The 26265-nt window shown below is 40.2% G+C and overlaps 1 protein-coding gene across 1 annotated transcript in view; it reads left to right on the top strand.

Annotated features, from left to right (window-relative positions):
• FAM20C (FAM20C golgi associated secretory pathway kinase) overlaps positions 1–24343 on the top strand; it is an 86269-nt gene extending 61926 nt beyond the window's left edge. The window contains exons 4-10 of the mRNA XM_050966736.1: positions 4190–4282; positions 7253–7368; positions 16792–16972; positions 17595–17704; positions 21041–21122; positions 21955–22014; positions 23210–24343. Coding sequence (XP_050822693.1) covers positions 4190–4282; positions 7253–7368; positions 16792–16972; positions 17595–17704; positions 21041–21122; positions 21955–22014; positions 23210–23462 — 895 coding nt within the window. The 3' untranslated portion in view covers positions 23463–24343. The remainder of the gene's footprint in view (positions 1–4189; positions 4283–7252; positions 7369–16791; positions 16973–17594; positions 17705–21040; positions 21123–21954; positions 22015–23209) is intronic.
• The last annotated feature ends 1922 nt before the right edge of the window (positions 24344–26265 follow it).

The following is a 26265-nucleotide window of genomic DNA, read 5'->3' as shown; positions in this document are numbered from 1 at the left end:
GTTGTAATTTATTTGGTCTAGTGCCATTGAACAAATTTTAGCTGTATGCAGTATGAGCAGAACTCCAGCTGTCTCTCTTCCAGAACTTCCCATTCGGTCATTATAGAAATCTATCAAATCTTCCCCCAAAGTGAGGAGTCCTGGATTCCAACTGTTTGCAAAATAGGAAGACCAGCCCAGAAATTCTCTCCCACCTTCCACAACGAGTAGATCCTGAAATAGTGGATGGTATGCGATTTTATTGCTGGCACAGAGCAGCTCCTGCCCTTATCCTTTATTATCTGCAGAGATCTTACCTTCTTGGTTTGTTTGCTCAAATATCTAATTGCTTTTTTCATTGTATGAACTAGTCTTTGTTCAATAACCATCACTTAATAAACCAAAAACAATAACCTTTTTTTTCATTTATTTTAAAATGAAATTCTGCTTTAAAACATGCTACAGGAGGGATTAAGTCAAGTGTGGTTTCATGTAATATTGTAATTGACCTGGAACAGATTAAAAAATCAGGACTCCTTTCCCAACATTTTACTCAGAGATTGGGCGACAAATTAAGATCTCATTTACAATTACTTAAAGCCAGAGTAAATCCATTGGGCTAAATGGGGTCTCATCAATGTAATTGAGAGCTGAATTTGATCCTTTGACTCTACACTTGTATAAATCCAAATAGAATTTGGCCCAGAGAATTCTTATCTAACCACACTGCCAAGCAATTTAACTGCACACCCCAGATAATAGTCACACTGGTTTTGGTTTTGAATTGTTGGTAAAATAAATTCAAATATAAATAATGCAAACTTGAAAAAGGAGAATATTTTAATTGTGGGCGCCTGTTGATGTTTCGTGCCTTTGTAACACAGATAAACACAGTCCATGGGAACTGACCATTTTGTTCTTCAGAAAGCATTGTCAAAAAACGGTGCCAGGTGCAGGAGGCCTTTTAAATTCTGTAGCGTACCTAGTGTCACGCACATCACACCTCTTACACCTTTCTCTAGAGACATAGAGTGACATCCAGCTCATTGGTGGCTGAGGAGTTGTCAACAAACCTTTCAGTTGCTAGTGTGTACTGCAATTAGCTGTAAACAGGCATTTAAATAAAATTGAGGGATATCAAAGTCAGCCCAAAAGGATGTTTACAATATGAATTGTAGTCATTTCCTTCTTAAGTATCAGTAGTCAGTTCCTACCATGGGACATTACAATAAGTCACCAGATGAAGGCTTTGGGAAGCCAGGTGGGTTCTAGGTTGGGATCAGGCCCCAAAGGATGCTCGGGTTTTCTAATTGCTTTCAAGCTGAGGTGAATAAAGTGCTAGTAGGTCACTAGAGAATGCTAGGATCTTGTGGGGTGCTCTGATGCTAGGGAGGACATTGAGGTCATTTGAAGACCCTGCTGAGGTTGTTTGGGAGAGGAGTTTCTTTCTTAGGCCCCTGAGTGGGCTCTTCTATGCCTGCCCCAACTTGGCTCTGCATAGGTTTGCAGAAATTCTGGGACTTGAAAAGTCTTCCTTCTGATTTATATTGAATCAGGGCCCAATTCAAAAAGTACCCAATGTTTATTTCTGTGAAAATACAGGAACAGAATATGCATGCTGGTCACTTCTGCTGATCGGATGTTTTTCTGTAGGTGAGCTGGACTGTCAACAGGACTTTAAATAACTAGTGTCTGTAGTTTATTTTTGCCATCAAGTCAAGATTTAAAAGGTATGGGTAACTCTTGTGTCCAGACTTAGCCATGAGTTCAGTGTCCAGTCCATCGTTTGGGCATTCCCATGAGTGTCTTGCTCAGTGGTGGGCAACCTGCGTCCCATGGGCCACTGCTTCCCACAGTTTCCATTGGCCAGGAACAGTGAACTGCGGCCACTGGGAGCTGCGGGTGTCTGTGCCTGCAGACGGTCAATGGAAACAAACTGTCTTGCAGCCTACCAGTGGATTACCCTAACGGGCCACAGGTTGCCCACCACTGGTCTTGCTCTTCTACATATCCAAGATCATGGCTTTTAGGATGGTGCTTTGCCATTTGAAAATGTATAACGACAGAACAGAAACCCATATAAACAAGCTTAAGCCTCCAGGAAAAGAAAATACTGATTCTACAATTAATAATATCCATTACCTTTGCCTGGAGCTTCAAAGAGCTAACAGAAAAGTGAAATTTGTGAGAATATACTATTCCTGCAGCTATGTAATGAGATGATTACCCCATATGTCAGATATGCAGCAGTAAGAAACGATGATGGTTTTCTGTGGATAGCTGCACTTTCACGATTAAGATCTACCCTTTATTTGGGACTTATTTTCTCAGTCAAGATTCTTTCTTTTTAAAGTAACAACCATTATATGTTTAATCTCTCTAGAAGATAAAAAGCAGATGGTACTGATTAGCTAATTATTAATATTTTCTAAAGCTTATCAGCTGCATTGAGTGTCTGGTGTAAGCTTTGCAAAATACTGGAGATGTGTCTTTTTCTCTTTCCATTAGTTACCAAAATTTATTAAAATCAGAAAAAAATAAACAATCAAAATCCTTTTCTGCCCAATATAAATATATTATTTTCCTTTTCCCAAAATTTACAGTCAAAACTCATTTCTCTAGTACTGAGGTTCCAACATACACTTGATATGGAACAGTACAATGAGACTGCAGCTAACCTAGTTGTTTTGTCTTTATTATATACTGTTGCATAAGCCAACTCTACTTTATTCGTCCCTGTGGCTATTTCACCTTTTTCCTTGTTCCTATCTAGAAAACATTAGTTTTATTTTGTCCTGGTCTCACTTCTAGCTTCTATCCTTTACTGTCTTTTTGCAACAACAGGAGCAAATGGAGAGCGGTGATTGCTTATTTGATTGCCATGCTGCAGCACTTCTGCTGAGCAGGGGACCACATGTGTGAAAATTACGATTGCAGTGCTAGTATTGTACCCACAGTAGGCATGCTTATGGCCCACAAATAGCCACAATTTGAACTACACGAGACATGAAAATAAATATGTTGATGGTCTCTACGTGTCTGCAGTTATGCTTCATTTAAGGCATGGACTTCTTTGTACTGTACAAACACTGTAGAAAGAAAAACAATGTCTATAAATAGGGCAGTTTTCTTGGGATGAAATTCACCCCAAGCAGATGGCCTACAGAAGATCTATGCAACACTTAAGTCACATTTAAGGGTATAAATAGGGTATAAATACCTCCAGATAGGGTATAAGTGGAACTTAACTGAGGCACAGGTCTTGTGCTAGTCAACTGCACAGGGTGAACTTCATCCCCTGGCCAATTCCTGGACCCACTGAAGTTAATGCAAAACTCCCATTGGCTTCACAGGGCCCAAAGATTGCCCCTATGTTACATGTAAAAGCAGCAAAGAATCCTGTGGCACCTTGTAGACTAACAGACGTTTTGGAGCATGAGCTTTCGTGGGTGAATACCACTTCCTCTGTCTGTTAATCTAATAGGTGCCACAGGATTCTTTGCTGCTTTTACAGATCCAGACTAACACGGCTACCCCTCTGATATGTTACATGTGATGATCTTTCCATTTTTAGCAGAGTTTGATGTTTGAGCTTTATCTTTGGATTTAAAAAACAGTTTTTATTTGTGCTTAAAATGTAGGAACAACAAATTCTTGACACTTCTCTGGAGCACAGTCTTGTTAATGTTCTTTGAAATGTGACATATGTCATTGCAGTCAAACTGGAATGGTTCCATTTCTTCTGAAATGAAGAAAACATGTCATTGTTGGGTCCAAGTAATACAAAAGAAGAGTCATATTTTAGATAGCAGCTCAACAACTGCCAAAGATGAAAACGAAATTTTATTACTTTGGGAAATTTTGTAATTACAGTTAATGATAATTTAATGAAATGACATTCTCTTCACTGCTATCACTAATGAAATGTTTGAGTAATAAAACAGATCTTGTTTAATAGAGCGAGCATCTTGGGTGGAACAGCACTTGTGACAGCAGCTTTCATGCAGGAGGATAGGCTTGGAATTCAGAATTTTTTTACAGAAGTAAGAAAGATCAAATTAATGTATGGTGAATAATTCGCACATGAAGTATTTTTAAAGGCTTTCGATTAAGCAACCAATAATGAACTCTCGAATAAAGGGCTTGATTTTTTGAGCATTGCTCATTATAAATACTAACCCTTATTTGTCATGTCTGTTTTTCTTTGCAGGCAAACCAGAGAACAGGAAACCCCACCTGACTTCTTTTATTTCTCAGACTATGAAAGGCATAATGCTGAAATAGCAGCATTTCATTTGGACAGGTAAGTAAAACGAAATAATATTTAAAAGAAAAAATAAATGTGATGTGCATTTTATTCCAAACCCTCCTGCCTGGCAAAAATTTAGTTACTTTAAAAATAGAAAATAACACAAAAATGGCGAGCAATCTACATGAAGAAATGAATGGAACAGAATGAAACTGGGGAACAATAATTAGAAACAAATGTTTATTTTGGGAGGAAGATACCTAAAAAAAGTAATGGTCAAAATGAATTAGAGGCAATATTAAAGAGAAACATCTAATGCTACATATAACAATGTGATCTTGAGTTGCATATGGAGAGGGTCTCATGGCATGGGTGATGCATGGCATTGGTATGACTGAACCTGTCCTACTTCACTTAGTTCTAGGCACATGAATTTGAGATAGATATTGATAAACAGGAGAGCACTCAGAAAGGAGTAACATAAATGATGAACAGAGAGGGGAGAAGAGATGGTGGTTTCATAGGGTTGGGGTTGCAACCGGCTGCTGAAGGCCATTGTGCACAAAGTTTAGAGTTAGGGTCATAGCTTGGCACACAGTTACAATGAGGAATGGGGCCCATAGATTGGTCTAGGACAGGATTAGAGCTGGACCCTGATGGAGCCATCTATGTGTCCAGGATAGCCTTTGGAATGGAGCTCATTTAGCCTCCAGAGCAGAGATTATGGGTGGGTTTTACTGGTAATTTAGGATTACAGTTAGAGACCATGGCATTTTCTGGATTAGGATTAGGGTTGCAGTTTCTTGCACTTCCTGGGTTAGGGCCAGAGTTGATTACCATAAAATGTTCTTGCCTAGGAGTAGGGTGAAAGTCTCTTGAACAGTGCATAAGAGAGTTAAGGTAGTGACCTGTAGGGAATCCTGGGAAAGGGTTTCAGTTGGATCCCATGAGACACACCAGGCTAGAGTTAAAGTTCAGGTATAAGTGACAGTCGGAGCTAGGATGATGGTTTGAGACCATTTGGATACCATAGTTTACACTAGGATTGAGACCGAGGGACTGTTCTGGGCTAGAGTCGGGGTTGGAGCCCATCGGACACTCAGATTAGGGTAATGATTGGAGCCAGTTGGGCTTCCAGATCAAGGTTTGGGGTTGGAACCTCTTGGACTTCCAGGCCTCAGATAAAGGTTGGGGCCCATAAAATTTCCACATACAGGGTTGGGTTTGTGCCAATAGGGATTCTAGAGTTATGGCTAGGGTTAGGAGCCATAGGACTGTCCACTCTAGGATCAGGCGTCAGGGTTAGGGTTGCAATGTATAGGGCTTCCTGGGCTAAGATTATGGTAGTGGATGGTAGGGATTAGGGACAGATTGAGGGCCATAAGGCTTCCAGGCATAATGTTATGGTTGGTGGCAGAAATGCTTTTCCAACTAGATACAGGATTGGGACTCACAGGGCTCCCAGACCTTGGATCTGGTTGGCTACCCAGCCTAGGGTAGGATAGGGGCTGATACAGATCCCTAACCTAGTGTAAGAGTTGAGTCTCATTTCACTTCTCGCCCTAGGGTTTGCATTGGGTCCCCAGGCCTTCCCAGTCTAGAATTATGGTTGGGGTCCATAGGACTCCCTGCCCTAAGGATAGGGTTGAGATCCATAGGGCACCCTAGTCTAAGTTTAGGTTTGGGGCCCTGAGGCATATGTCTACACTGCACCTGGAAGCAGGCCTCCCAGCCCAGTAGACAAATTTGCATTAGTGGTGTTCACACTAACAAGCCAAAAGTAGCAGTGGAGATGTTAAGTAACAGAGGCGTAGCCGTGTTAGTCTGAATCTGTAAAAGCAGCAAAGAGTCCTGTGGCACCTATTAGACTAACAGACGTATTGGAGCATGAGCTTTCATGGGTGAATACCCACTTTGTCGGATGCATGTAGTCAGTGGGGATGTTGCATCCCGGTGGAGGCTTGAGCTGGCCACCCAAGCTCAAGCCCACCCTACACCCTAGAGCTGAGCTTGGATGGCTAGCCTGAGCCTCCACCAGTGTTGCGATGTGCATGTAACTATTTTTAATGCACTAGCGAGAGCCCTGCTAGCACAAGTCTGTCTACCAGGTCAGGAAGCTTGCTCCAAGCTGCAGTGTAGACTTACCATAAGACTAGTTAACCTAGGGTTAGGATTGATGCCCCTAGGACTCTTTATTTAGGATTAGATTTGGGGCCCTTAGGAATACCCAGCCTGATGTAAGAGTTGTAGCCTGCGTAGTATTAGGGCTGGGGCCTATAGGCCTCCTTGGCTTAGGGTTAGGTTTGGGGCCCTTAGGGCTACCCAGACAAGGGTTAGGGTTGGGGCCTTTTGGGCCTCTCTGGATATCCTGGAATGAGTGTACTAGGTTACCAATGGAAGACATTGGAACCCCGTGTCTTGAGTCATTCAAAACAGGAGTGAAAAAGCAATGGATAACATCCTTTAGGGAACAATCCTGCATTGGTGAGGAGCTGGATTGGACTAGCAAACCGGTCTCTTGTATCTTAGATTTCTAGGATTTTACATTGCTTAATTTTTTCATGAAACATTGCATGCCCATATTTTTAATCGTCTAGTGATTCTGCTTGGTTCACTTGATGATTACCAGTACTGTTCTTTCCCTCTGAAGCACCTGGCACTGGCCACTGATAGAAGACAGAATACTGGGCCAGATGGACCTTTGGTCTGACCCAATATGGCCATTCTTATGCTTTATACATTAAGGCTAAATCGAGACTCATAACAAAGTATGTTTAACATTACATCTTGAGCATGTATTCTATGCCCCATGATGATCTGATTTAAACTTGATGAGGCTCTTTGAAATATGAAGGCCACAGAAAAATTTAGATGGTGCCTTCTGGGTATAATGTACCTCTTTAGTTTGCATCATAATTATGTTTTTAGAGGCAGGGATTATCAGAGGTGTTGTTGTTGTTGTTGTTGTTGTTGTTGTTGTTTAAAGAATCTTAAAAATAAACTGCCCCTTTATTTCACTTCCAGGATCCTAGATTTTCGTCGTGTTCCACCTGTTGCAGGTAGATTGGTTAATATGACCAGAGAAATTAGGGATGTTACTCGTGACAAGAAACTGTGGAGGACATTTTTCATTTCACCAGGTAATTTTATGCATTACATTGCCCTCTTCCTATGTCACAAGGGAGACACTTATTGTTTAATTGTAATATGAGGTCTCTTTTTATATACCTTTAAATCAACACAAATATGGTTTGTCGGGGAGCTGTTGCAGCAGGTCAAGCTCTGTTGACAGCAAACAATTTACTGTACTGAACTGAGTCCCTTTTTTCAGTGTTGTTGTCGCTGAGCTGATCCCAGGATATGAAAGGCAGAAGGTGGGTGAGGTAATATCTGTTATAGGACCAACTTCTGTTGGCGGAAGGTACAACCTTGCAAGCTATACTGAGCTTTTCTTCAGGTCTCTGCTTCCTTTCCCAGAAAGTTTGTACCTTCTGCCAAGAGAAGATGGTCCAGTGAAGGACATGACCTCACCCACATTGTCCTTTTTGCCATTCACAAATCATCCAATGAGTTTGATTTGTGTGTATTTGTTTGTTAATGCAAATTATTCAACAAGTGTTTTATGTAAAGCATTTTCATCAGTCACTTGCAGATTGTTCAAAACAACTGTCACTTAGCACATTTATTATTTACACTTGGCTATTGGTTGCTATGTGATTGATCACCACTATAGGTTACATGCTATTGTTTCTGCTCCCTGATTGGATGGCTGAAACTTTAATATATGGGAGGGAAACTGAATAAATCATCTCAGTCCCAAACATTCTCATGGACACATACTTACATTGGTATCAATAACAAGGCAGTGTGACACTTGACCAAATATGTATGAAGGACCACTCCTTCCAGGTGAAATTTAGCTGTGTTCCAAAGGCTACCATAGGGCCTATGCAGAGTGTAAGTCCCATTTATATCCTCAGAACAGGATTTAATTGTGACCTAACTGGTGCATAGCCCTTGTTCTGGCCCTCTGAACCAGGGAGAGTATTAACCTCCGTAAACATTCTTGTAAATAATAAAATTGCACATTGAGAATAGCTAATAAAAGGAGTTGTGAATATCATTGTAGTGAACTTGTGGGTGTTATTCGCAATGTGATCCTGAATGCTTTCTTCAGTATTTGCCAAGCTCTAGTAGCCTCATAAAATGCATTGTTTGAATTTTCAAAGGCTCATTCTTAAGAGTTTAATAATCCACACACCCCATAGGGCTCCTCTCTATGCAAATGCAGAGTTAAAAGCATGTGCTTAATTCCCATTGACTTTACTATTAAGTGATGTTGTATGATGTGCTGTGTGCTTAAGTGTTTTCCTGAATTGGGTCTACGTGACTTGCCTAAGGTCATTCAGGAAATCTCTGACAGAGCTGAGAATTGACCTCAGGTTTCTTGAGTCCCAGTCCCAAGTCTTAATCACAAGAGAATCCTTCCTCTCAATTTCCATGCACATAATCCTTACATGCCTGCATCAGATGAAAACCATAACCCTACATTTTGGATTTTCATTACAAAAATAGCTATTTATTGTGTGTGTCACACTTCTGCACATAAAATCACCTATAGAGTCATTTATGATGTTTACATGTTGAGATCATGATTTATTTTCAGCATTGTTGTATGCACACTTTTAACATGCTATTATTTATAGCAGTAACTTCACTTGGCAAATAAATTGCATAACCGCAAAAAAGTTAAATCTCCCCTCATATTTTGAGTGTCCATTTTTACATATACAACTAATAGACCGTGCTCACAAACCAAGGTATGCAGTCAATTCGTGTACACGCACAGGAATGTGGGTTCTCCAGTCAAGCACTGAAGTGAATAATGTGAATTTTCATGCACAAAATATGTGCACAATCGCTGCAATCAATTATGGATGCAAATACTGTGGGCAAAATTTAGAGATAAAAGACTTAGGCTGAAAATCTGGTAGATAATGTTAAGTTAATGTAGTTTGTTTTGCTCACTGGAAATGTTAACCGCTGTATTCCCATGCTTGTCAGCAAGCTTTGAAAGTGTATGGTCCTTTGTTTTTTGGATTTTCCAATTTACATTTCAAGGTTTCAAGGGAAACCTTGTGTGATTTCCGAAAGTAGAATCATAAAACAATGCTAAAATATCTGAGCAGTTTAAAACAACTGAAGCAACAAAATTCAGAGATAAAACTGCAAGTTAAGATAAAGTTCTTTATCTCATCATGATACAATTTTAGACATTCAAAGGAAGGTCCAAGCATAATCCTTTATCCACCTCTATTTATGTGATTCAGATAAATCCAGTTAAAATATTTGATTAACTGTGAATCAGGCTTTGCTGGAGAATAAAATGCTTAACCTGTGTGTTTTTGCATTATAGATTTTCTAAATCAATATACCTTTCTTGTAGCATGTTAGTGAATTGCAGAGCCATTCTCTGCAAATCCTTAGTTTAACTGGCCAGACTCAAGTTACTGTAAGAACAGCCTGCATCTTGTATCTCATACTGGTCCTTAAATGGCATTAATTAATTAATGTGGGGTCCAGAAGTAATAAAGGTCCTACATTAAGCACTGTTGGACAAATCCAGGGACTTAACACCCAGCCCAAATAGCCCATTTGAAAGGCTTCCACTGATTTCAGTGCTAGCTTCACAAGTGGGAATCCTCAGATATCAACCGGAACTACCTCAACCCAGTAGCTGAAGGAGTCTCTATAGCTCTGATAGACCCCTCCTGCAGGATTCATGATGTGGTGAAACGTCTGACCAAAGCCAACCCTCAGCTTCCCCAATTAGAAATTCTCCTATTCTCAGGAGGTACCTCTACAGAAGCGTACGTGCGGGCTTGATTTGCCTCTAGAAGATTCTCCTCTGCCGTATTTTGTGCTAAACTGGCTAGATTCAGTACATACAATACGAACATAATAAGAATCCACAGAATACTTCACATCTCTGTGTCACACTGAGCTCTCAAGATCTCCATGGGATTCCCCCCGAAGCTGAATGTTAGAGAGAGTATTTTGTCTCTGCAGCTCTGTCCCAGTGCATGGGGAAAGGTAAGGGCTGTGGAGACACATATTGTCTCCTCCATAGACATAACTTCCCATACACACCCCTGAAAGTCAATTCAGCAGTAAGTGGCATTAATTTTGCACAGAGCCCCCACGAGACTAGGAAACTACCCCTTAATGGGGAATCTAGGGTGACCAGATAGCAAATGTGAAATATCGGGACAGGGGGTGGGAGGTAATAAGTGCCTATATAAGAGAGAGCCCCAAAAATCGGGACTGTCCCTATAAAATCGGGACATCTGGTCACCTTAGGGGAATCCCTGGCTGCATGGATCTAATGGACCCACACTTCCAGCATGCTATAGGGGTGTGGAGAGAGCCACATAAAGAGGCACAGACCCTCAAATGGCCTTATGCATCTAATGATCACTCCAAGAGATGTTAGGGCCAAATCCTCAGCTTGTTCTATGATGTGTGGAGTGTGCAAACTTCATCCCAACAATGGAACAATTTGGGGAAAGAACCTTACAGGGTTTCCATGCCCGAGGCCACCTCCTACTGTTGTCCCTTGGGACAGAGCTATCTGGCCCTCCTATGCCAATAACTGGCAGGCAGCTCTTGTTTGGAGCTACACATCAGGGAAACGTTCATTCTTACGCTGAGAAATGTAAACCCCTGAAATCGGACAGCAGTAGGGTCAGTCAATACATTATACTGCTTTCCAAGAGAAAACACACTGCAGAAAAAGTGCACTTGCAGGCAGTTTGGAGTAAACATGAGACATGGAAATAGACGAGTAATCATTTAAATTAATTTTACGTCCTTTGCAGCAGGGGAGCCTATGGAAACTCTAGTACTCTTACAAATGAATAGTACTTACTAGCAAAAAGAAAGAAGGTGGGTGAGGTAATATCTTTGATTGGACCCACTTCTGTTGGTGAGAGAGATAAGGTTTCGAGCTTCGCACAGATCTTCTTACAGTAACAAAAAGAGACTTATTAATGTCAGCTATAGTTTTAGGAATAATTGAGGCAGCAGTTTAAAGAAATCCATGTTACACAGCTGATGAGCACTAGCGCTTTCATTCAGAGTAACCAATTCCAGGGGATTGTGGATGGGATTTTTTCTTCAGCAAACAATAGCAAATCTGGGTCTGTTATTATTCTGAGCAGGTATATTAAAGATCTTTTCATGTGCTGCTGTAGTAAGCATATTCAGGATTATATCCTCTTTCTAGACTTGTGATTGCAAAGAGATTGCTAAATGCACAGTATTAAAAGTAACACTACTTTTAATGAAATAAAGGTGCTGCCAAGTCATTTGATTGTAAAGCATCTTGAAATGTTTCTTTTCTACCTGAGCAGAATTATTGTTCCGGTACCTTATAAAAGCCACAAGATGAATGCATAGATGCACAGACACATTTTGAATTTTAATTGTAATAATCAGGCTGAGCCTTCATACTCCTATTTTTCGATCATTTGATTATGATTACAAGGCAGTTTGTCAAAACCCACAAATCTTGTCAATTCATATTCAAATGCCTAAGTACAGGACAAATGTACTGCAGTGTCGCTTTGGGCCCCTCAAAAAGTTGCTGCTCATGTTCTTTATTTATTGAAATGAAAGTTTACACATTGATGCATGACACAGCAGAAATGTTTCAGTGCATCCACCCATATGAAACATCCCCTCCCTTTCCGGGATGCCAATGCTGATGCACCCCACCATCCTTTGCATTAGGAGAGTGCAAGCAGCTTGCACCAGAGTTGCATGCTTTGCAGATGTATTGTGCTCCCCCTTTGGCTGCATCCCAACACACTATATTAAAAAACAAATACTGCCCTGGGTCCTCACAGGGGGCTGCTGTTAATGTTCTGTATAATCATAGGAAGGTGGGATTTGTCCATAAATGTGTCATGTTGGAATGCAGATGATCTACTTCAATCTAAAAAAACCTATTTGAATTTATCTTAATGGGGCTTGTGGATTATTACAAATATTCGGCATCTGTGCTTTTGAATTGTTTTTAAGAAATCCTTTTGAAGAATGCTATTCAGAGAGATATACCCCATATTAATACAACCCAACCTCGCCTCAATCCCTGCATGCAGGAAGTGGTAGAAATATTTGTAATGGCAAAATGCCCATTCAGAAGAGATTTGCGCAATACATTTATCTCATTTCAATGATGCTAAGATGTGAACTACAGTGCCAGAATCCTGCAGTCCTCTGCACAAGCCTTTAGAAGCCAGTGGGACTATGGGCCACAAGTCTGGGCCAACAGAGTATGCAATTGGTGGCAGTAAAGACCTTGTTATTGACTGTAACTTATCACCAAGAAATACTCTTGTGGGTTTGCTTCAGATTTGTTGTCCTAACAATAGGACATATCCTGCCATTCTTCAATGCATGGGACGACCATTGAAGTCAACAGGAGTTCTGTGTAAAAATCAATAGCTGGATATGCCCCAATAAGAACAATGATTGATTGGAAAGCACAGTGCAGCCAGCTTGTCTTAGCTCTGTCATCCCATGCAGCAGTTGATGTGATTGTGGTGATATGCCAGAGACTTTGCTGTGGATTTATTTAGATACTACTACATGATGAATGCCAAATTATTATTCCCGGTTGCTTGCACTAACAATATGGAAAGCTGCTGACTGCATTCAAGTCATACTCTCATTCCTCCTGCAGTACAAAATGCGGTATTTGATGTGATTCCCTTCTGAAAAAGGCAAATATGACAGCAGACGAGTGTCATTGTTGTGTCTTCTGCTTTTTACAAAACAGTTATGGTTCAGGATAGTGGATGATAAGTTTCCTCCCTCCAGGTGTAAGCAGATTCATGTAGTCTTGAAAGAGAAAGTATCTCAAACTATCGAGACAAATATCAGTGGATTATCCACATCAGCAAATGAACAGGCAACGCTGGCATTCGACTAAGTGAAAACATGGGGACTAGATGGCACTCTTACAATCTGACCCAAGTGTGGGGCAACACACAGTTGTGCTGACCCAGGAGCAGACACAGAAGCGGTGCTAGGCCACTGGGGTCCCTAAGCAGGAATCTTTCTGGGAGGCCCTTGCCCCTCCCCCTAAAACACTAATTGTGTTATTTCCTCAAACCAATAAATAGACCAACACAACACAATACTTGTTAAAAAGTCCACATTAAATAAGATGAAAGGTATTTGGGGGGTAACACTACAGCAGGGCCCACTTAATCTGCTTCGGGTCCTAACAGTTGCATAGTCTACTTATGCCTAGCACCACCCCTGAGAGCGCAGACCCAATTCTGACTTCCCATGGAGGAAGTAAGCTGTGCCAAGGGTCTGCCCATTCCCTGCTCCTGCCCTCCGCACTCTATGCCCACCAGTACAGGATGGGGAGTAGTAGCTAGAGGGTGGCTGTTCTTCCCACTGCACTGCCCCCTTCAATATGGGTAGGAAGCATGGGGGAAGGCAGGGAGGGGTCTCTTTATGTCCCCTCATTCCCCTCTTTTATCCTGTAGCAAGGATCACAATCTGATCCTGTGTGTGATTTTGTGCAAATCTTCTTTTGTGTTTAGCCTGGTGTCTATTGCAATAGTTTGTCTAGATTAATTTCTTTCAAAGGCATAATCTCAAATGTTTTTTCTCAGGAGTTAATAGCTAATAGTACCACTGCCGAGTACAATGTGATAATCCAGTTTCCTAGTAAACTGCAGTTTACTATAGCATTCAGCCAATGTTCAGACCACATCCCTCTTTCATTATGGATTATGAAAAAATTCAGATGGAGGCATGAAACCCTCCTGATTTAACAGTCGTGATCAAAGGCAAAGCTAAAAAGCTTCAGTGCATGTGTAGCCTTGTGGAAAACTGCAGCCAGACCAGCGCTGCAGTGGCAGTTTGGAGGAGAGCCTTAAGAGGGGAAATAAACCCCCCTACACAATTTAGACTGTGGATCCTGATGTTGTGGCCTATAGTAGTTTATTTTTAAGCTAAATTTTAGGATAGATAGATAGATAGATAGATAGATAGATAGATAGATAGATAGATAGATAGATAGATAGATAGATAGATAGATAGATAGATAGATAGATAGAGCTGTATTCCTATGAAATGTGAAAGATATTTTCCAAAGGTGCCAGTGTATAGATATGCATTACAGGACTGCATCAAGTTATTTAAAGGCTAAATTGAGTGTTATTCCTGTTTGAAACCTATTAATCAAATCCTTTGTTGAACATGCAGCAAGACTGAAGGCTGAGGTGCTTATAGGAAATAATCAACCCAAAGGGTTTATCAGTCAAGGATGTGGTTATTTCTGAGTTACGGGAAATCTCCTGAAGTTATTATTTTTATCCTGAAATTGTTAAGGCAATGCTCACATTTTAAATGAAAGGAAAAAACTATTTTTTTTAAAAGGGAGGGTGCTCAAATTGCCATAAGATTTTTATTATTATTATTTCAAGTTCAAAAATATCATTTTGGCTCTTCTTTCCCCCTATTATCATTTCTCCTTTTCATTTTTTTCACTTTTACTGTTTTTTGTCTCTCTCCCTCTCTTTCTACTGGTCAAAAATGCTTTGCCCCCCAGGATAAACATAATATATATTTGTTTACATTGTGTTTCGGAACCAAATTAGAAAAGACTTAGCCAATGTACGTAAACATTGAGGACACGATATATGACAATTAGGGAATTGTTCTTGTGCCCTCATTGACTAATAATGGCTGCCAGCCTATCAGAGTACAGGGATTTGCATGATATGTGGCCGCTGAGTAATAACCATAGGGATAATGCACAAATCAGATGCCCACAACCAACATGCATGGAAACTAGGAAAAACTGTTAAGTAATAATCCATCAACCCTGCACTCTGATTGTTTGAGACAATTTCATGGTAATCAGTCTGTTCTCTAAATAATAGACCTGAGCAATTCCAATCAGTAAAGGAATCATCAGAAGCTTACTGCGCTTTCATAGTCTTCTGAATTTAAAAGTATGTTCAGCCTTACTTTACAAAAGGACACATCAGCATTATTGTAGCTTCTTCATCTGTTTGAGGGAGTGTCCTCTTTACCATGCAATGTGGTCCTTGACAGTAGAGTGCTAGCATTCTTCCTCTCTACCTTTTCTCCTCATTGCATCACCTACCTTATGTCCGCACACTATTCTATTTCCACTTTGGATGCTTTCTTTTGCTATGGGGTTAGATCATGCCATTGGCACAGAGCTCCAACAAAGTGATTATTCAGAGCTGCACCACCACAGAGCAAGCTCCAGGAGGCATTTGGCCTCGGAGACCTTGAACTGTCCTATTGCATTAGGGGGAAAGTAACTAACCACACTCCTTTACAGTGTGGCACGGAGCTGCCTGTGCAGACAGCAGGTTCTGAAGGCCAGCCTGTGAAGCCATGGCGTCACCCATCCCTGCCCCATTTTCAATGAGTTGCTCCCTAGGAAGAGCAACTCTGCCACCAGCACTCGAGTCCAGAGGTGCTACGCTGGCCTTGCGGTGAGCTGTACTAAGAGTGGAGCTTCTTACTCCTTATCCCTGTGGCACAGTAGCCTAAGGAGAGGACACGATCTTGCACAACTTATATTTTACACATTTGTGCAAAGCAAATGTTTAAAGCCCTGTAGTAAAAAACAGCAATAATAAGAACATCACTCTGCTTTTCTTGCTGGGTTTCTTTCATGGGGTAAAGTACTCATCCTTCAGCCTTCTAGTGTATTCACTTGGGAAGTGGATTACGGCACTCCTAGTACAACTCAAATCTATGATGGTAGTTGTGAGATTTTAAAGTACTAGACCCTGTAAAATGTGATAAGTTGCTGTTGAGGCATTCTGTTTGTTGGCTAATGGAATAATGCAGCATGCAGAGAGGAAATTTAAGGTATCTATTGCCAAAGCTAGCTCTGTGATTCCCTAGAAAATTGGGTATGTATCACAAACAATTCTCTCTTGTAAAAATGAAAACATCTTATACCAAAAAATGCTGTCAGGGTTGAAAGAAATGAGACAGAATTTTAAAAAGTGACTATTGATTTTGAATACCTTAATTTCTAGATTCCCAACTTGAGACATATCAAAGGGACCCGATTTCCAGAAAGTGCTGAGCAAACTCTTAGCAATATTGGTTATTATCTAATGTTCAGGTACTGTATTTGGGGGAACTATGTTAAATCTAGAGCTTACCGACTAATATTTCTCAACAGGCATATTGAAGTTGGAAAAGTGTAGCGGAAACTATTTTTTATTTTACATAGATTGGAAATTTTCACAGAGGGCCTGATCCAGACCCCCCTCCAAACCACTGAAACCAATAGCAACCTTTCCATTGACTTCAGTGGACACTGGATCAGCTCATTGAAGGCAATGGAAAGACTACCACAGCCATCAGTGGGCTTTGAGTCAAGATCGTATAATTGTTCATGGTTGTTTGTGTATTTCTGTGTGTTTTACCTACTCTAAAACACTAATAAAAGAGAAAGTTTTCAGATGTTTCCCTTCCTTTGTCAGCAAACAACATCTGTTTCTATGGCGAATGCTCATACTACTGCTCAACCGAGCATGCTCTTTGTGGAAAACCAGATCAGATCGAAGGTTCTCTCGCTGCTTTCCTACCTGACCTGTCTTTAGCTAAAAGGAAAACCTGGAGAAATCCATGGCGGCGCTCCTACCATAAACGCAAGAAAGCAGAGTGAGTAGTGGAGAAGAAAAGGGATTTCCAGGAGAAGAGCTAATATATTGCTGGGTAGAATATAAGCAGTGATTAATTAAAAAATAAACACAAATTCTGCAGACGTCTAATCCAAAACCCATCGAAGTCAGTGGGAGCCTTTTCATTGCCTTCAGTGGGCATTAAATCAGGCCCCTAGACAATGATGTACTTGGAAAAAAATAAATATTTAGAATCTGGAAGAAACACCTGATCCTTGAATGGACTTCAGTGGTACTATGCCCATGTCTAAAGATAAGCACTTGCATAAGTCTTTTCTGGATCAAGGCCTGTATCTGTGTCCAGTAGCGAACCAGTCAGTCCTAAACAAATTTTGAGTAGTTCAGATATCTGACTTTATAATTACTTAGAAGGCACACCCAATCTCCTTAAACTCATGATTCTTTTAGAAATTCTAGAAAATTTACCTTAATTCATCAGGCACAATCATTATCAGAATTTGTATTGCTTTAAACAGCCTGCAGAGTTGGTTGTACATGTGCTAATCCTAACCCACTGCAGTACAACTAAATCCTTGAAAGGTTTTGTTATACTGAGTAACTTTTAGATCGGATATAAACAATCAACAATATCTCTTTTCCAGATGGGAAGTTGATCCGGATTATTGTGAAGAAGTTAAACAAACACCACCCTATGACAGTGGGACCAGAATTTTGGATATAATGGATATGACAATTTTTGATTTTCTAATGGGTATGTTTCAGATCTTTTAAAATTAAATGCAGTGTTTAATTATAGTAAGAACCAGTTCTCCATACAGTGTTTTGTATAGTTCAGCAATTTTCTGATGCACACCTAGACTTGCAAATACTTGTATGTGCAATTTGGGTAATTGTGAAATATTGCACATTTATTTGGACATATTTGCATCAGTGCGGATTAAAAGAACAAAGATTTATAGAACCATATTGACAGTCAAATGAAATGTTTTTGACAGTCAAATGAAACTTTCTTCATGGAAATTCAGAGCCTCTACAACACAGTTTACAGTGAATTTCATTCTGTTGTAATGGATGCTTTCTATATGTACATGTCCAGGCTGTATATTATTGGTAGATCTCTGAACACCTGTGTGCTAGTGCGTAAGGTGTGGTAGATAAACAGAAGACTGTTGATTCTGAATCAGGAAAGATGGAGAATACACCACAAACAGTATTTTTTCTATGTGCAACCCATTCAGAAATAAAATACTTACAAATACTGAACAAGAGTAACATATCCTAGGCCTGCTGTAATGTACTGAACATGGGGCTACAGCTTGAGACCATTTGGAAACTGAAGCCAGTACAGACTGTAGCTGCTCACTGAGAGCAAAATGTTAGAAAACATGCTAAGTAACATGTTTAACTAAGAACATAAGAATGACCATACTGGGTCAGACCAAAGGTCCATCTAGCCCAGTATCTTGTCTTCAGACAGTGACCAATGCCAGGTCACTGTCTGAAGGGCTGCCCAGAGGATTCAGGGGGCCTGGGGAAAAGTGAGGGAGCTGCAGCACTTGTATTCACTTGGCATCAGTCCTAGTCTTCGGCGGCATTTTGGTGCTGGGGAGGCGTTCAGCTGCTCTGCGTCTTCAGTAGCCCTGACCCCCCCGCCCTCTGCTGAAATGCCGGCCGAAGACTCGGACCACCACTGGTCCAGGGCCCGGGTCAAATTGCCCCACTTGCCTCCCCCTTCTGAGCAGCCCTGGTCCCAGATGAAGTGAACAGAACAGGCAATAATCAAGTGATCCATTCCCTGTTGTCCATTCCCAGCTTCTGGCAAACAGAGGCTAGAGACACCATCTCTGTCCATCCTGGCTAATAGCCATTGATGGACCTATCTTCCATGAACTTACATAGTTCTTTTTTGAACCCTATTATAGTCTTGGCCTTCACAGCATCCTCTGTTTGTACGTTGTTTAAAAAAAAAAACTTCCTTTTGTGTGTTTTAACCTGCTGCCTATTTAATTTCAACCCTAGTTCTTGTGTTATGAGGAGTAAATAACACTTCCTTATTTACAATCTCCACAGCAGTCATGATTTTACAGACTTCTATTACATCCTCCCTTAGTAAACTCTTTTCCAAGCTGAAAAGTCCCAAACTTATTATTCGCTCTTCATATGGCAGCTGTTCCATACCTCTAATTATTTTGTTGCCCTTTTCTGCACCTTTTCCAATTTCAATATATCTTTTTTTAGATGGAGCGTCCATATCTGCACACAGTATTCAAGCTATGGGCGTACCATGGATTTCACTGAATGCTCCTTTAGCATCTCGATGGTCCAGTGTTTCCACTGGTTGTTTAGAAGGCTTCCTGCTTCTGATGTACATTACAAAAGTTTTGCTACTACTTTTTGAGTCTTTGGCTAACTGTTCTTCAGATTCTTTTTTGGCCTTCCTAATTATATTTTTACGCATCATTTGCCAGAGTTTATGCTCCTTTCTATTTTTCTCATTGGGATTTAACTTCCACTTTTTAAATGATGGCCTTTTTGTCTCTCACCACTTCTTTTACTTTGTTGTTTAGCAACGGTGGCCCTATTTTGGTTCTCTTACTGTTTTTTAATTTGGGGTGTACATTTAAGTTGAGCCTCTGTTATGGTGTCTTTCAAAAGTTTTTGCAGGGATTTCACTTTTGGTGCTGTACCTTTTAATTTCTATTTAATTAACCTTGTCATTTTTGTGTAATTCCCCTTTCTGAAATTAAATGTGAAAAAAAAAAAGCCGAGTGCTGAGAAAAAAAAAAAGAAAGACCAGTGCTGCAGGCAAAGCGAAATATCAGGACAAATTGCATCCTGACCGATCGGGACAGTCCCCATTTTATCAGAACATCTGGTCATCCTAACAGGCTCCTAGAGTAGAGCTTCACACTAAGACAATACAATATTGGTGCTTTGTGAGCTCACTGGCTGCCTGGGAGTTGGAGCGTCGGTGTTGATTTTAACTGTAAAAGGTCTTACTGGTTTAGGACTTGGGTACTTCAGAGATTGTCTCTCTGTGAAGTTGAGGTCAGCTGAGGTGCTTGAGCAGAACCCCTCATTATAACAGAGACTGGATAGCTGGCAGGGCATTCTGAGTGAGGGAATTCACTTCCTTTCGCTTGGTCCTCTAGAGTTTGGATATGTTAATCACAAACAGGTTGAAACACTCATCTTTTCTCCAAGCCTTTTGAAGATAAGGAATTCCGAGGGGGATGCTGGGGATTTCACAGGGTTTGCTAGGAGGTTAATTATTTAGGGAAAGATGGTAGCTTACCCTATACACCTGCACAGGGGAATAAGAGAGCACAAAAATCTCTTATCCCCTTGGGCTGCATGTGTGGTGGGTCCGAGCATATGGGGGAGAGTGGGCTCTGTAGAGCTGCTACTTCCCGTGCCCACATATATGGGTGGCGAATGGGCAGTCAAAGGTGGCAGTGGCTGGAGACAAGCCTTGTTCTGATAAATGTGCCAGCCAGCCAGAATGCTAGAAGTAGCCAGCACTAGAGATAGGGATGTCAAGGGAGAGGGACCTAGAAACCAGATCATGATTCGTAGAGCAACTATGCGCTGTGGCTTACACAGGGCAAATGGTAATTTAGCCCTCAAAAATGGTACGAGAAATTTATCATCTGTTATTATATGAGAATGTATATTGTAAATTATATAAAAGCTTCCAAGTGAAAGGTTAGTGATATTTTTAATAAATCAAAAGACATAAATATTTAAGGGTTCCCAACTGATGTGCAAAGACCTCAGTTAGATGATAATATAGAATCAAGCTAAAAAGTATTGAACAAAAATATCTTCTTCTGTAATTTGCCACATCTTTTAGCATTTTTCATAGCTAATAATGACTAACTACAATAATTTTTCATAAATAACTAAGAAAGTCAGAAATATTCTGATAATGGCTGAAATAAGTGGCTTCTGGACTATCTGCCGATTTGCATTCTCAGCAACAAAACTTTAGGAATAACAGGGTAGAGTGGTGGTGTTTTGTTTTATCATTATTATCACTATTATTATCACTATTATTATTATTATTATTACTATTATTATTCTCTAGGAAACATGGATCGACATCACTATGAAACCTTTGAAAAGTTTGGAAATGAAACATTTATTATCCACTTAGATAATGGAAGAGGGTAAATATGTTAATAATTTTATTGATCAATGGAATAATTTTGGCCAGACTAACTTCATGACAACACAGCTATGGAGATAATTTATACATTTCAGTATAGACATGATTAATTATTAGTATTACAGCAATGGCTAGAGGCCCTACCGAAATCAGGAATCCATAGAACTAGATGTTATACAAACAGAGATAGGAGATAGCCCTGTCTTGAAGAGCTTCTGATATAAATAGGTAAGACAAAGAGTGTGAGAAAGGAAGTATTATTATCCCCATTTCACAGATGGGGAACTGAGCCCAACAGAATGATATGAATTCTATGAATTTCCTGAGCTGATAGGGGAAGGCTATGGTACAGGTGGAACTGAATCCAGACGTCCTGAGCCTCAGTCCTGTTCATTAATCATAAGACTATTCTTCTGCTCGGGTCATGTAATTTACCTACATTCAATTTTTCCCAGAATAGTAAATCCCCATCAATTTAAGACACAAACTTTGTTTTGTTTTTTGGCTTGAAAAGGCCTGTTGAGAAAAATGTGAGGCCTTGGTACATCATTTTTGCTGGGGCCCCACCCGCTCCCATTTCACCCACATTTCACCCCAATGACAGATGTTTACGGAGGAAGGGAGCTAAGCTCGGGGACTTGATACAATTGTCTCCCTTTTTCCCCATCTTGTCAGTTCTTGATCATGCACCCAGTGGCAAAGCTCCCATTGCCTTCACCCATCAGGCCCTATATTCCTAAAGATCTTTTTGCAAATTTTCTGGAATGAAAAGATACAGATGTGGATTAGACATTGAGATACCCTTTGTCATTTCATCCTTTATTTTTCAATAGGTTTGGAAAATATTCCCATGATGAGCTCTCCATATTGGTGCCTTTAAACCAGTGCTGCAGGTATGTTTTATTTTGGTATTTATTCCTAATCTGTAATGATCCCTGTTTTTTTTCAGCTGGCAAGACTGAAATGCTCAGGAGTGAGCCATGTGCTGAATAAACCACTCATTTAAGACACTCTGGGTATTGTTGGGCATCTATTGTTGACCAACACAATCTGTTTGTTTCATTGGTGCTTACAAAGCTGAGGCAGTGACAACAGTCAAATGTGGTGAAAACAGATGCAAAAGAGGTTTTCTGTCTATGGATTTCCCAACTAGATGTGCACCATGCTGAGCTTGATCTAGAAGAAGAGATTTCAGATACAGATTGTACACCGCTGTCCATGTACTGTAGTTGCCTGAGAGTTCATATGCATGTCTTTCCAGCTTAATTGTTTTGTGAGTTTTTTTAAATGCTTGTTTATTGGGCACAGAAATTGTCTCTAAATGTTGGTTTTCGTCTTCCATGAAATTTCATTTGAAAGCTATGGGCAGTATGTTCTTGTTAAAAAGTTCTGCACTGATGCTCTTTGGGCACTTAGGAGCCTAAATCCCACTGATTTCAGAGAGAGTTAGGCACCTAAGTCCCATTTGAAAATGAGACATGGGCTCTTAAGTCATTTTAGCACTTTGAAATGTTACTCAAAGTCTTTTTTTCATGTATATATCTCATTTGCATCAGTAGAAAGAGTTTTTCAGCAAAACTATTTCAGTTACTACCAGAGCAAACTTCCGATTTCTTCAATTTTTTGCGATTGTCAAGTCTCTTTGACCTAAGTAAATTTTGAAAAATGGGTCTTAGGTTCCTAACTCACTTAGAGAGTTTTGAAAATTTTACCCTTAATGCCACTGGCCAAGAATTTCAGATGTGACTAGTGATACTGGGTGCCTTAATTTTTGGGTCCCCAACCTGAGAAACTTTAAAGGGGATCGATTTTCAGATGGTGAGTGCTCAGCACTTTCTGAAAATCAGGCCTCTTTAATACATCTCAAGAGGGCATTTAAAAATTGAGCCACCCAAAACCACTAAAGACTTTTGAAAATGTTGGCCATTCATTAAGAATATGTGCCCGATATATTACTTCTGTACCATGTTTTCTTATGTCAGTGTCTTCCATGTTATCGTGAGAAGGATTATTTCAATTCTGTCTTTTATGCCACATGTAATAAAGTGTAACTCAAATACTAATTTACTCTTTTTCCTTTATTCCTAGAATAAGGAAGTCTACCTATCTGCGATTACAGTTATTAGCCAAGGAGGAATACAAACTCAGTCACTTGATGGAGGAATCGTTACTAAAAGATAAAGTTGCACCCATCCTTTACCAGCTACACCTAGAGGCAATGGACAGGAGGCTACGGATTGTTCTCAATGCTGTTAGTGACTGTATAGAAAAAGATGGTTATGTTAATGTGGTTGAAAATGACTTTGACACTGATGTTAACACTGTTACAACCAAGAGGTAGTGAAATCACACGACTGCATTTTTACTAGCTGAGTAAAGAAGATAAAAAAGTCTTGCAAAAGACTGTGTATGCAACTTCGTGAATTCAATGAATTCAAAAATGAGATTTAATTGTTCCCAAAGTAGGTAAAGTGTAGACTCTGTGAAGGATTAGTTAATTAAGAAAAATAAGTCTAATGTGATGCTTTTAAATAGTTCCTAAATCAGAATATGAAAAGGTTTGGAAAATATTGAGGTCACTGACAGGTGACGCTAGTCTGGTGGCAAAACACCTCCTACTCTTTCTGTATAGAAAGGAGGCCTTTATTTAATATTTTGTATTTATATATGGTATATCTATGAAAAACCACAGGCACCTACCTACCAAATTTAACAAAAGAGGGACAGCATAGTTTTGTGACTCACAATTTATTCTTGGTGACAGTCCACTCAGTATTTTGTGTTAACCCTTTAAGTGCTCTCATTCACTGTACCTACTTTAAATTGAATGCTTTGTTTTTCAACTACTCAGCATTTAAAGGGTTAAGACACGTGAACTTTTTAAAAGCAAAAATAACAGCTGCAACAATAACAAGTACCGTGATTAGCTGGAAGGGGATTTCAATAACTGTGCATTGACAAGAATACTTGAATGTTGGTTTTACAGAGTGATGTAAAATGACAAGTTGTACTATTTATCCATAAGAAAGTAGCAGCTCTGATCTTTCTAGACTATCGTAGTAGGGCTGTTACTTTTCCAACTTTGCTTTTGATAGCTTTGTGTAAATATATACATACATGGGTAAAAGCTGCTTTCAGCAGCTTCTAGTCTTACTTTTGCAGCATTTTTGTGGAATTGTTTGCAATGTGGTAAAAGTGCAATAAAGATATGGCAAATGTGTAGCTGGAGTGTCTAAATGGATTCATTTAAATTGCAAATATATTTCAAAGGAAAAATATACCCTAACTACATATTTGGGAAGTAGATATTTAATTTGTGATCACATTTTGCAGTTCTAGGTAGAGATGGTTATGCCAGAGCAGACAACTGATGGGTAATATGCATTGAAATTCTGCTGCAGCTTTGCTACTGTGTAGGGCGGGCAATTATGGTATTTATCTATAGCCCTGAGTAGAGAGACATGCAGCTGGTTACTGGCCCGGGAGGAGCTCGAGGAGGTAACATGACTCCTAGAACCACTGTGCTTCCTTGATTTCCTCAGTCCCCTTTGACAAAGTGCAGCTGCTTTCCCTTGTGTGCAGGGGTAGCTCTGTAGGCTGGTACAGAAGTTTTAACAGAGCCATATCCCCATCTCTTCCCTGTGTGCCTTTTGCAGCCAACCTATGAGTGCATAGAGGAAGCAGTCCTTGTTCTTCCCAAGCACAAAATGCCAATAGTCCCCACCAGGGGCAAGGTACAGAAGGCTCTATATCCCCTCCCCTTGGACCTATGTATATTCAAATCCTTTAAATGACTGCTAAGGAGAGTAAACACAGGGTGCACTTTACAGGGTTTATTACTATTGTTATTTTATTCCTTTCCTTCTCTTAATTACCTTTATTCTGAAATAATTGAGAGGTAGACAATGCATTGGCAGGATTTCTCTGGGAGCTGGAGAAGCTGTAGTGTTTGTTTGTTGTTAGCTGTGAGACTCCATTTTGAGTCAGGTGGAGGAACCCAATTGGCTAGAACCTGGGGCTAACAGACTACAAAGCCTGCTGCACAGGGAAGGAGCTGATTTCAGTTACAGAAGTCTAGCTGGTTAGAGCTCTGCCTCAGCTCAGATAAGTTTCTCTAGCATAGGAGCTCAGTTGTGTCAGAAGTCTGCACCTAGTCCTGAGAAAGCTCATTCTGCCTTGTGAGTTCAGTACACCTCAAGAGTTTAGTTTAGCCTGGGGGGAGTAGCATAGCTGAGAAGATCTCTTCTTCCTGAAAGTGTGGAGTAGCTCAGGAGCCTACTCTGGTTCTGAGAGCTGGTAGATTCTAGTTAAGGGCTTCCATTAAAAGATTTCTTAGTCACAATAGGGGGAATCTGTAGAAGGATGTTTATTTTATATGAAACTGCTGCTGGTCTGTAAGTTGTTAACAGCCTTCCTATAGGATCTTAGACTAAAATTCACTCATTATTCCTATATTTCAACGGACTCCTGACTCTTTACTCTCTGTTTCCTTCCCTACACTTTGACTATATGGTATAACCGTAGTGTGATAATGCTGCAGTTTTGTAATTAACCCAATAAATGCCTTCCTGTGTTTAAAACATTTCCAAAACCCATTACATTTCCAAAAACCAGAAGTGCTTCCCTTCTGCTTTAACCTTCAGAATAGTGCTCCTTTTTATGATTCTTACATCAAAGCCTAGTTGAAAGAAAGGGTAGCCCATGGGCAGGTGGCTAGCTGGAGACTTGGCATCAATACCCTGCTACCCTACAGGCTTCCTTCTTTTCAGCCAATCATTTAGTCTCTCTGTGTCTTAGTTCCTTATCAGTCAAATGGCTGTAACAGCACTGCCCCACCTCCTAAGGGTATTGTGAGGATAAGTACACTACAGATTGTGTGATACTCAGATCTAATGGTAATGGAGGGCATGCAAGTACCTCAGCTAGGATTCAGCAAGCTGCTAAGCACTCTCAGCTTTGTTTCAGTGGGAATTGAGGACACTCATAACTTGAACTAAAGCACCTTGAAGTCAATGGAAAGACTCTTATTAGTTAGCTTGAATGGGCTTTGGCTGAGTTCCTTAGTCCATGTCTTTCAAGAAGCTCACATCCGTGTGCAGGAGCTCAGGCTAGGAACTAGAATTTTGGACTGTATGTTAATTTTC

Source organism: Gopherus flavomarginatus, chromosome 9, assembly GCF_025201925.1.
Source record: "Gopherus flavomarginatus isolate rGopFla2 chromosome 9, rGopFla2.mat.asm, whole genome shotgun sequence".
NCBI lineage: Eukaryota > Metazoa > Chordata > Testudines > Testudinidae > Gopherus > Gopherus flavomarginatus.
The sequence above is the reverse complement of the archived record's forward strand: the minus strand, read 5'-3'. Positions and strand labels throughout refer to the sequence as shown.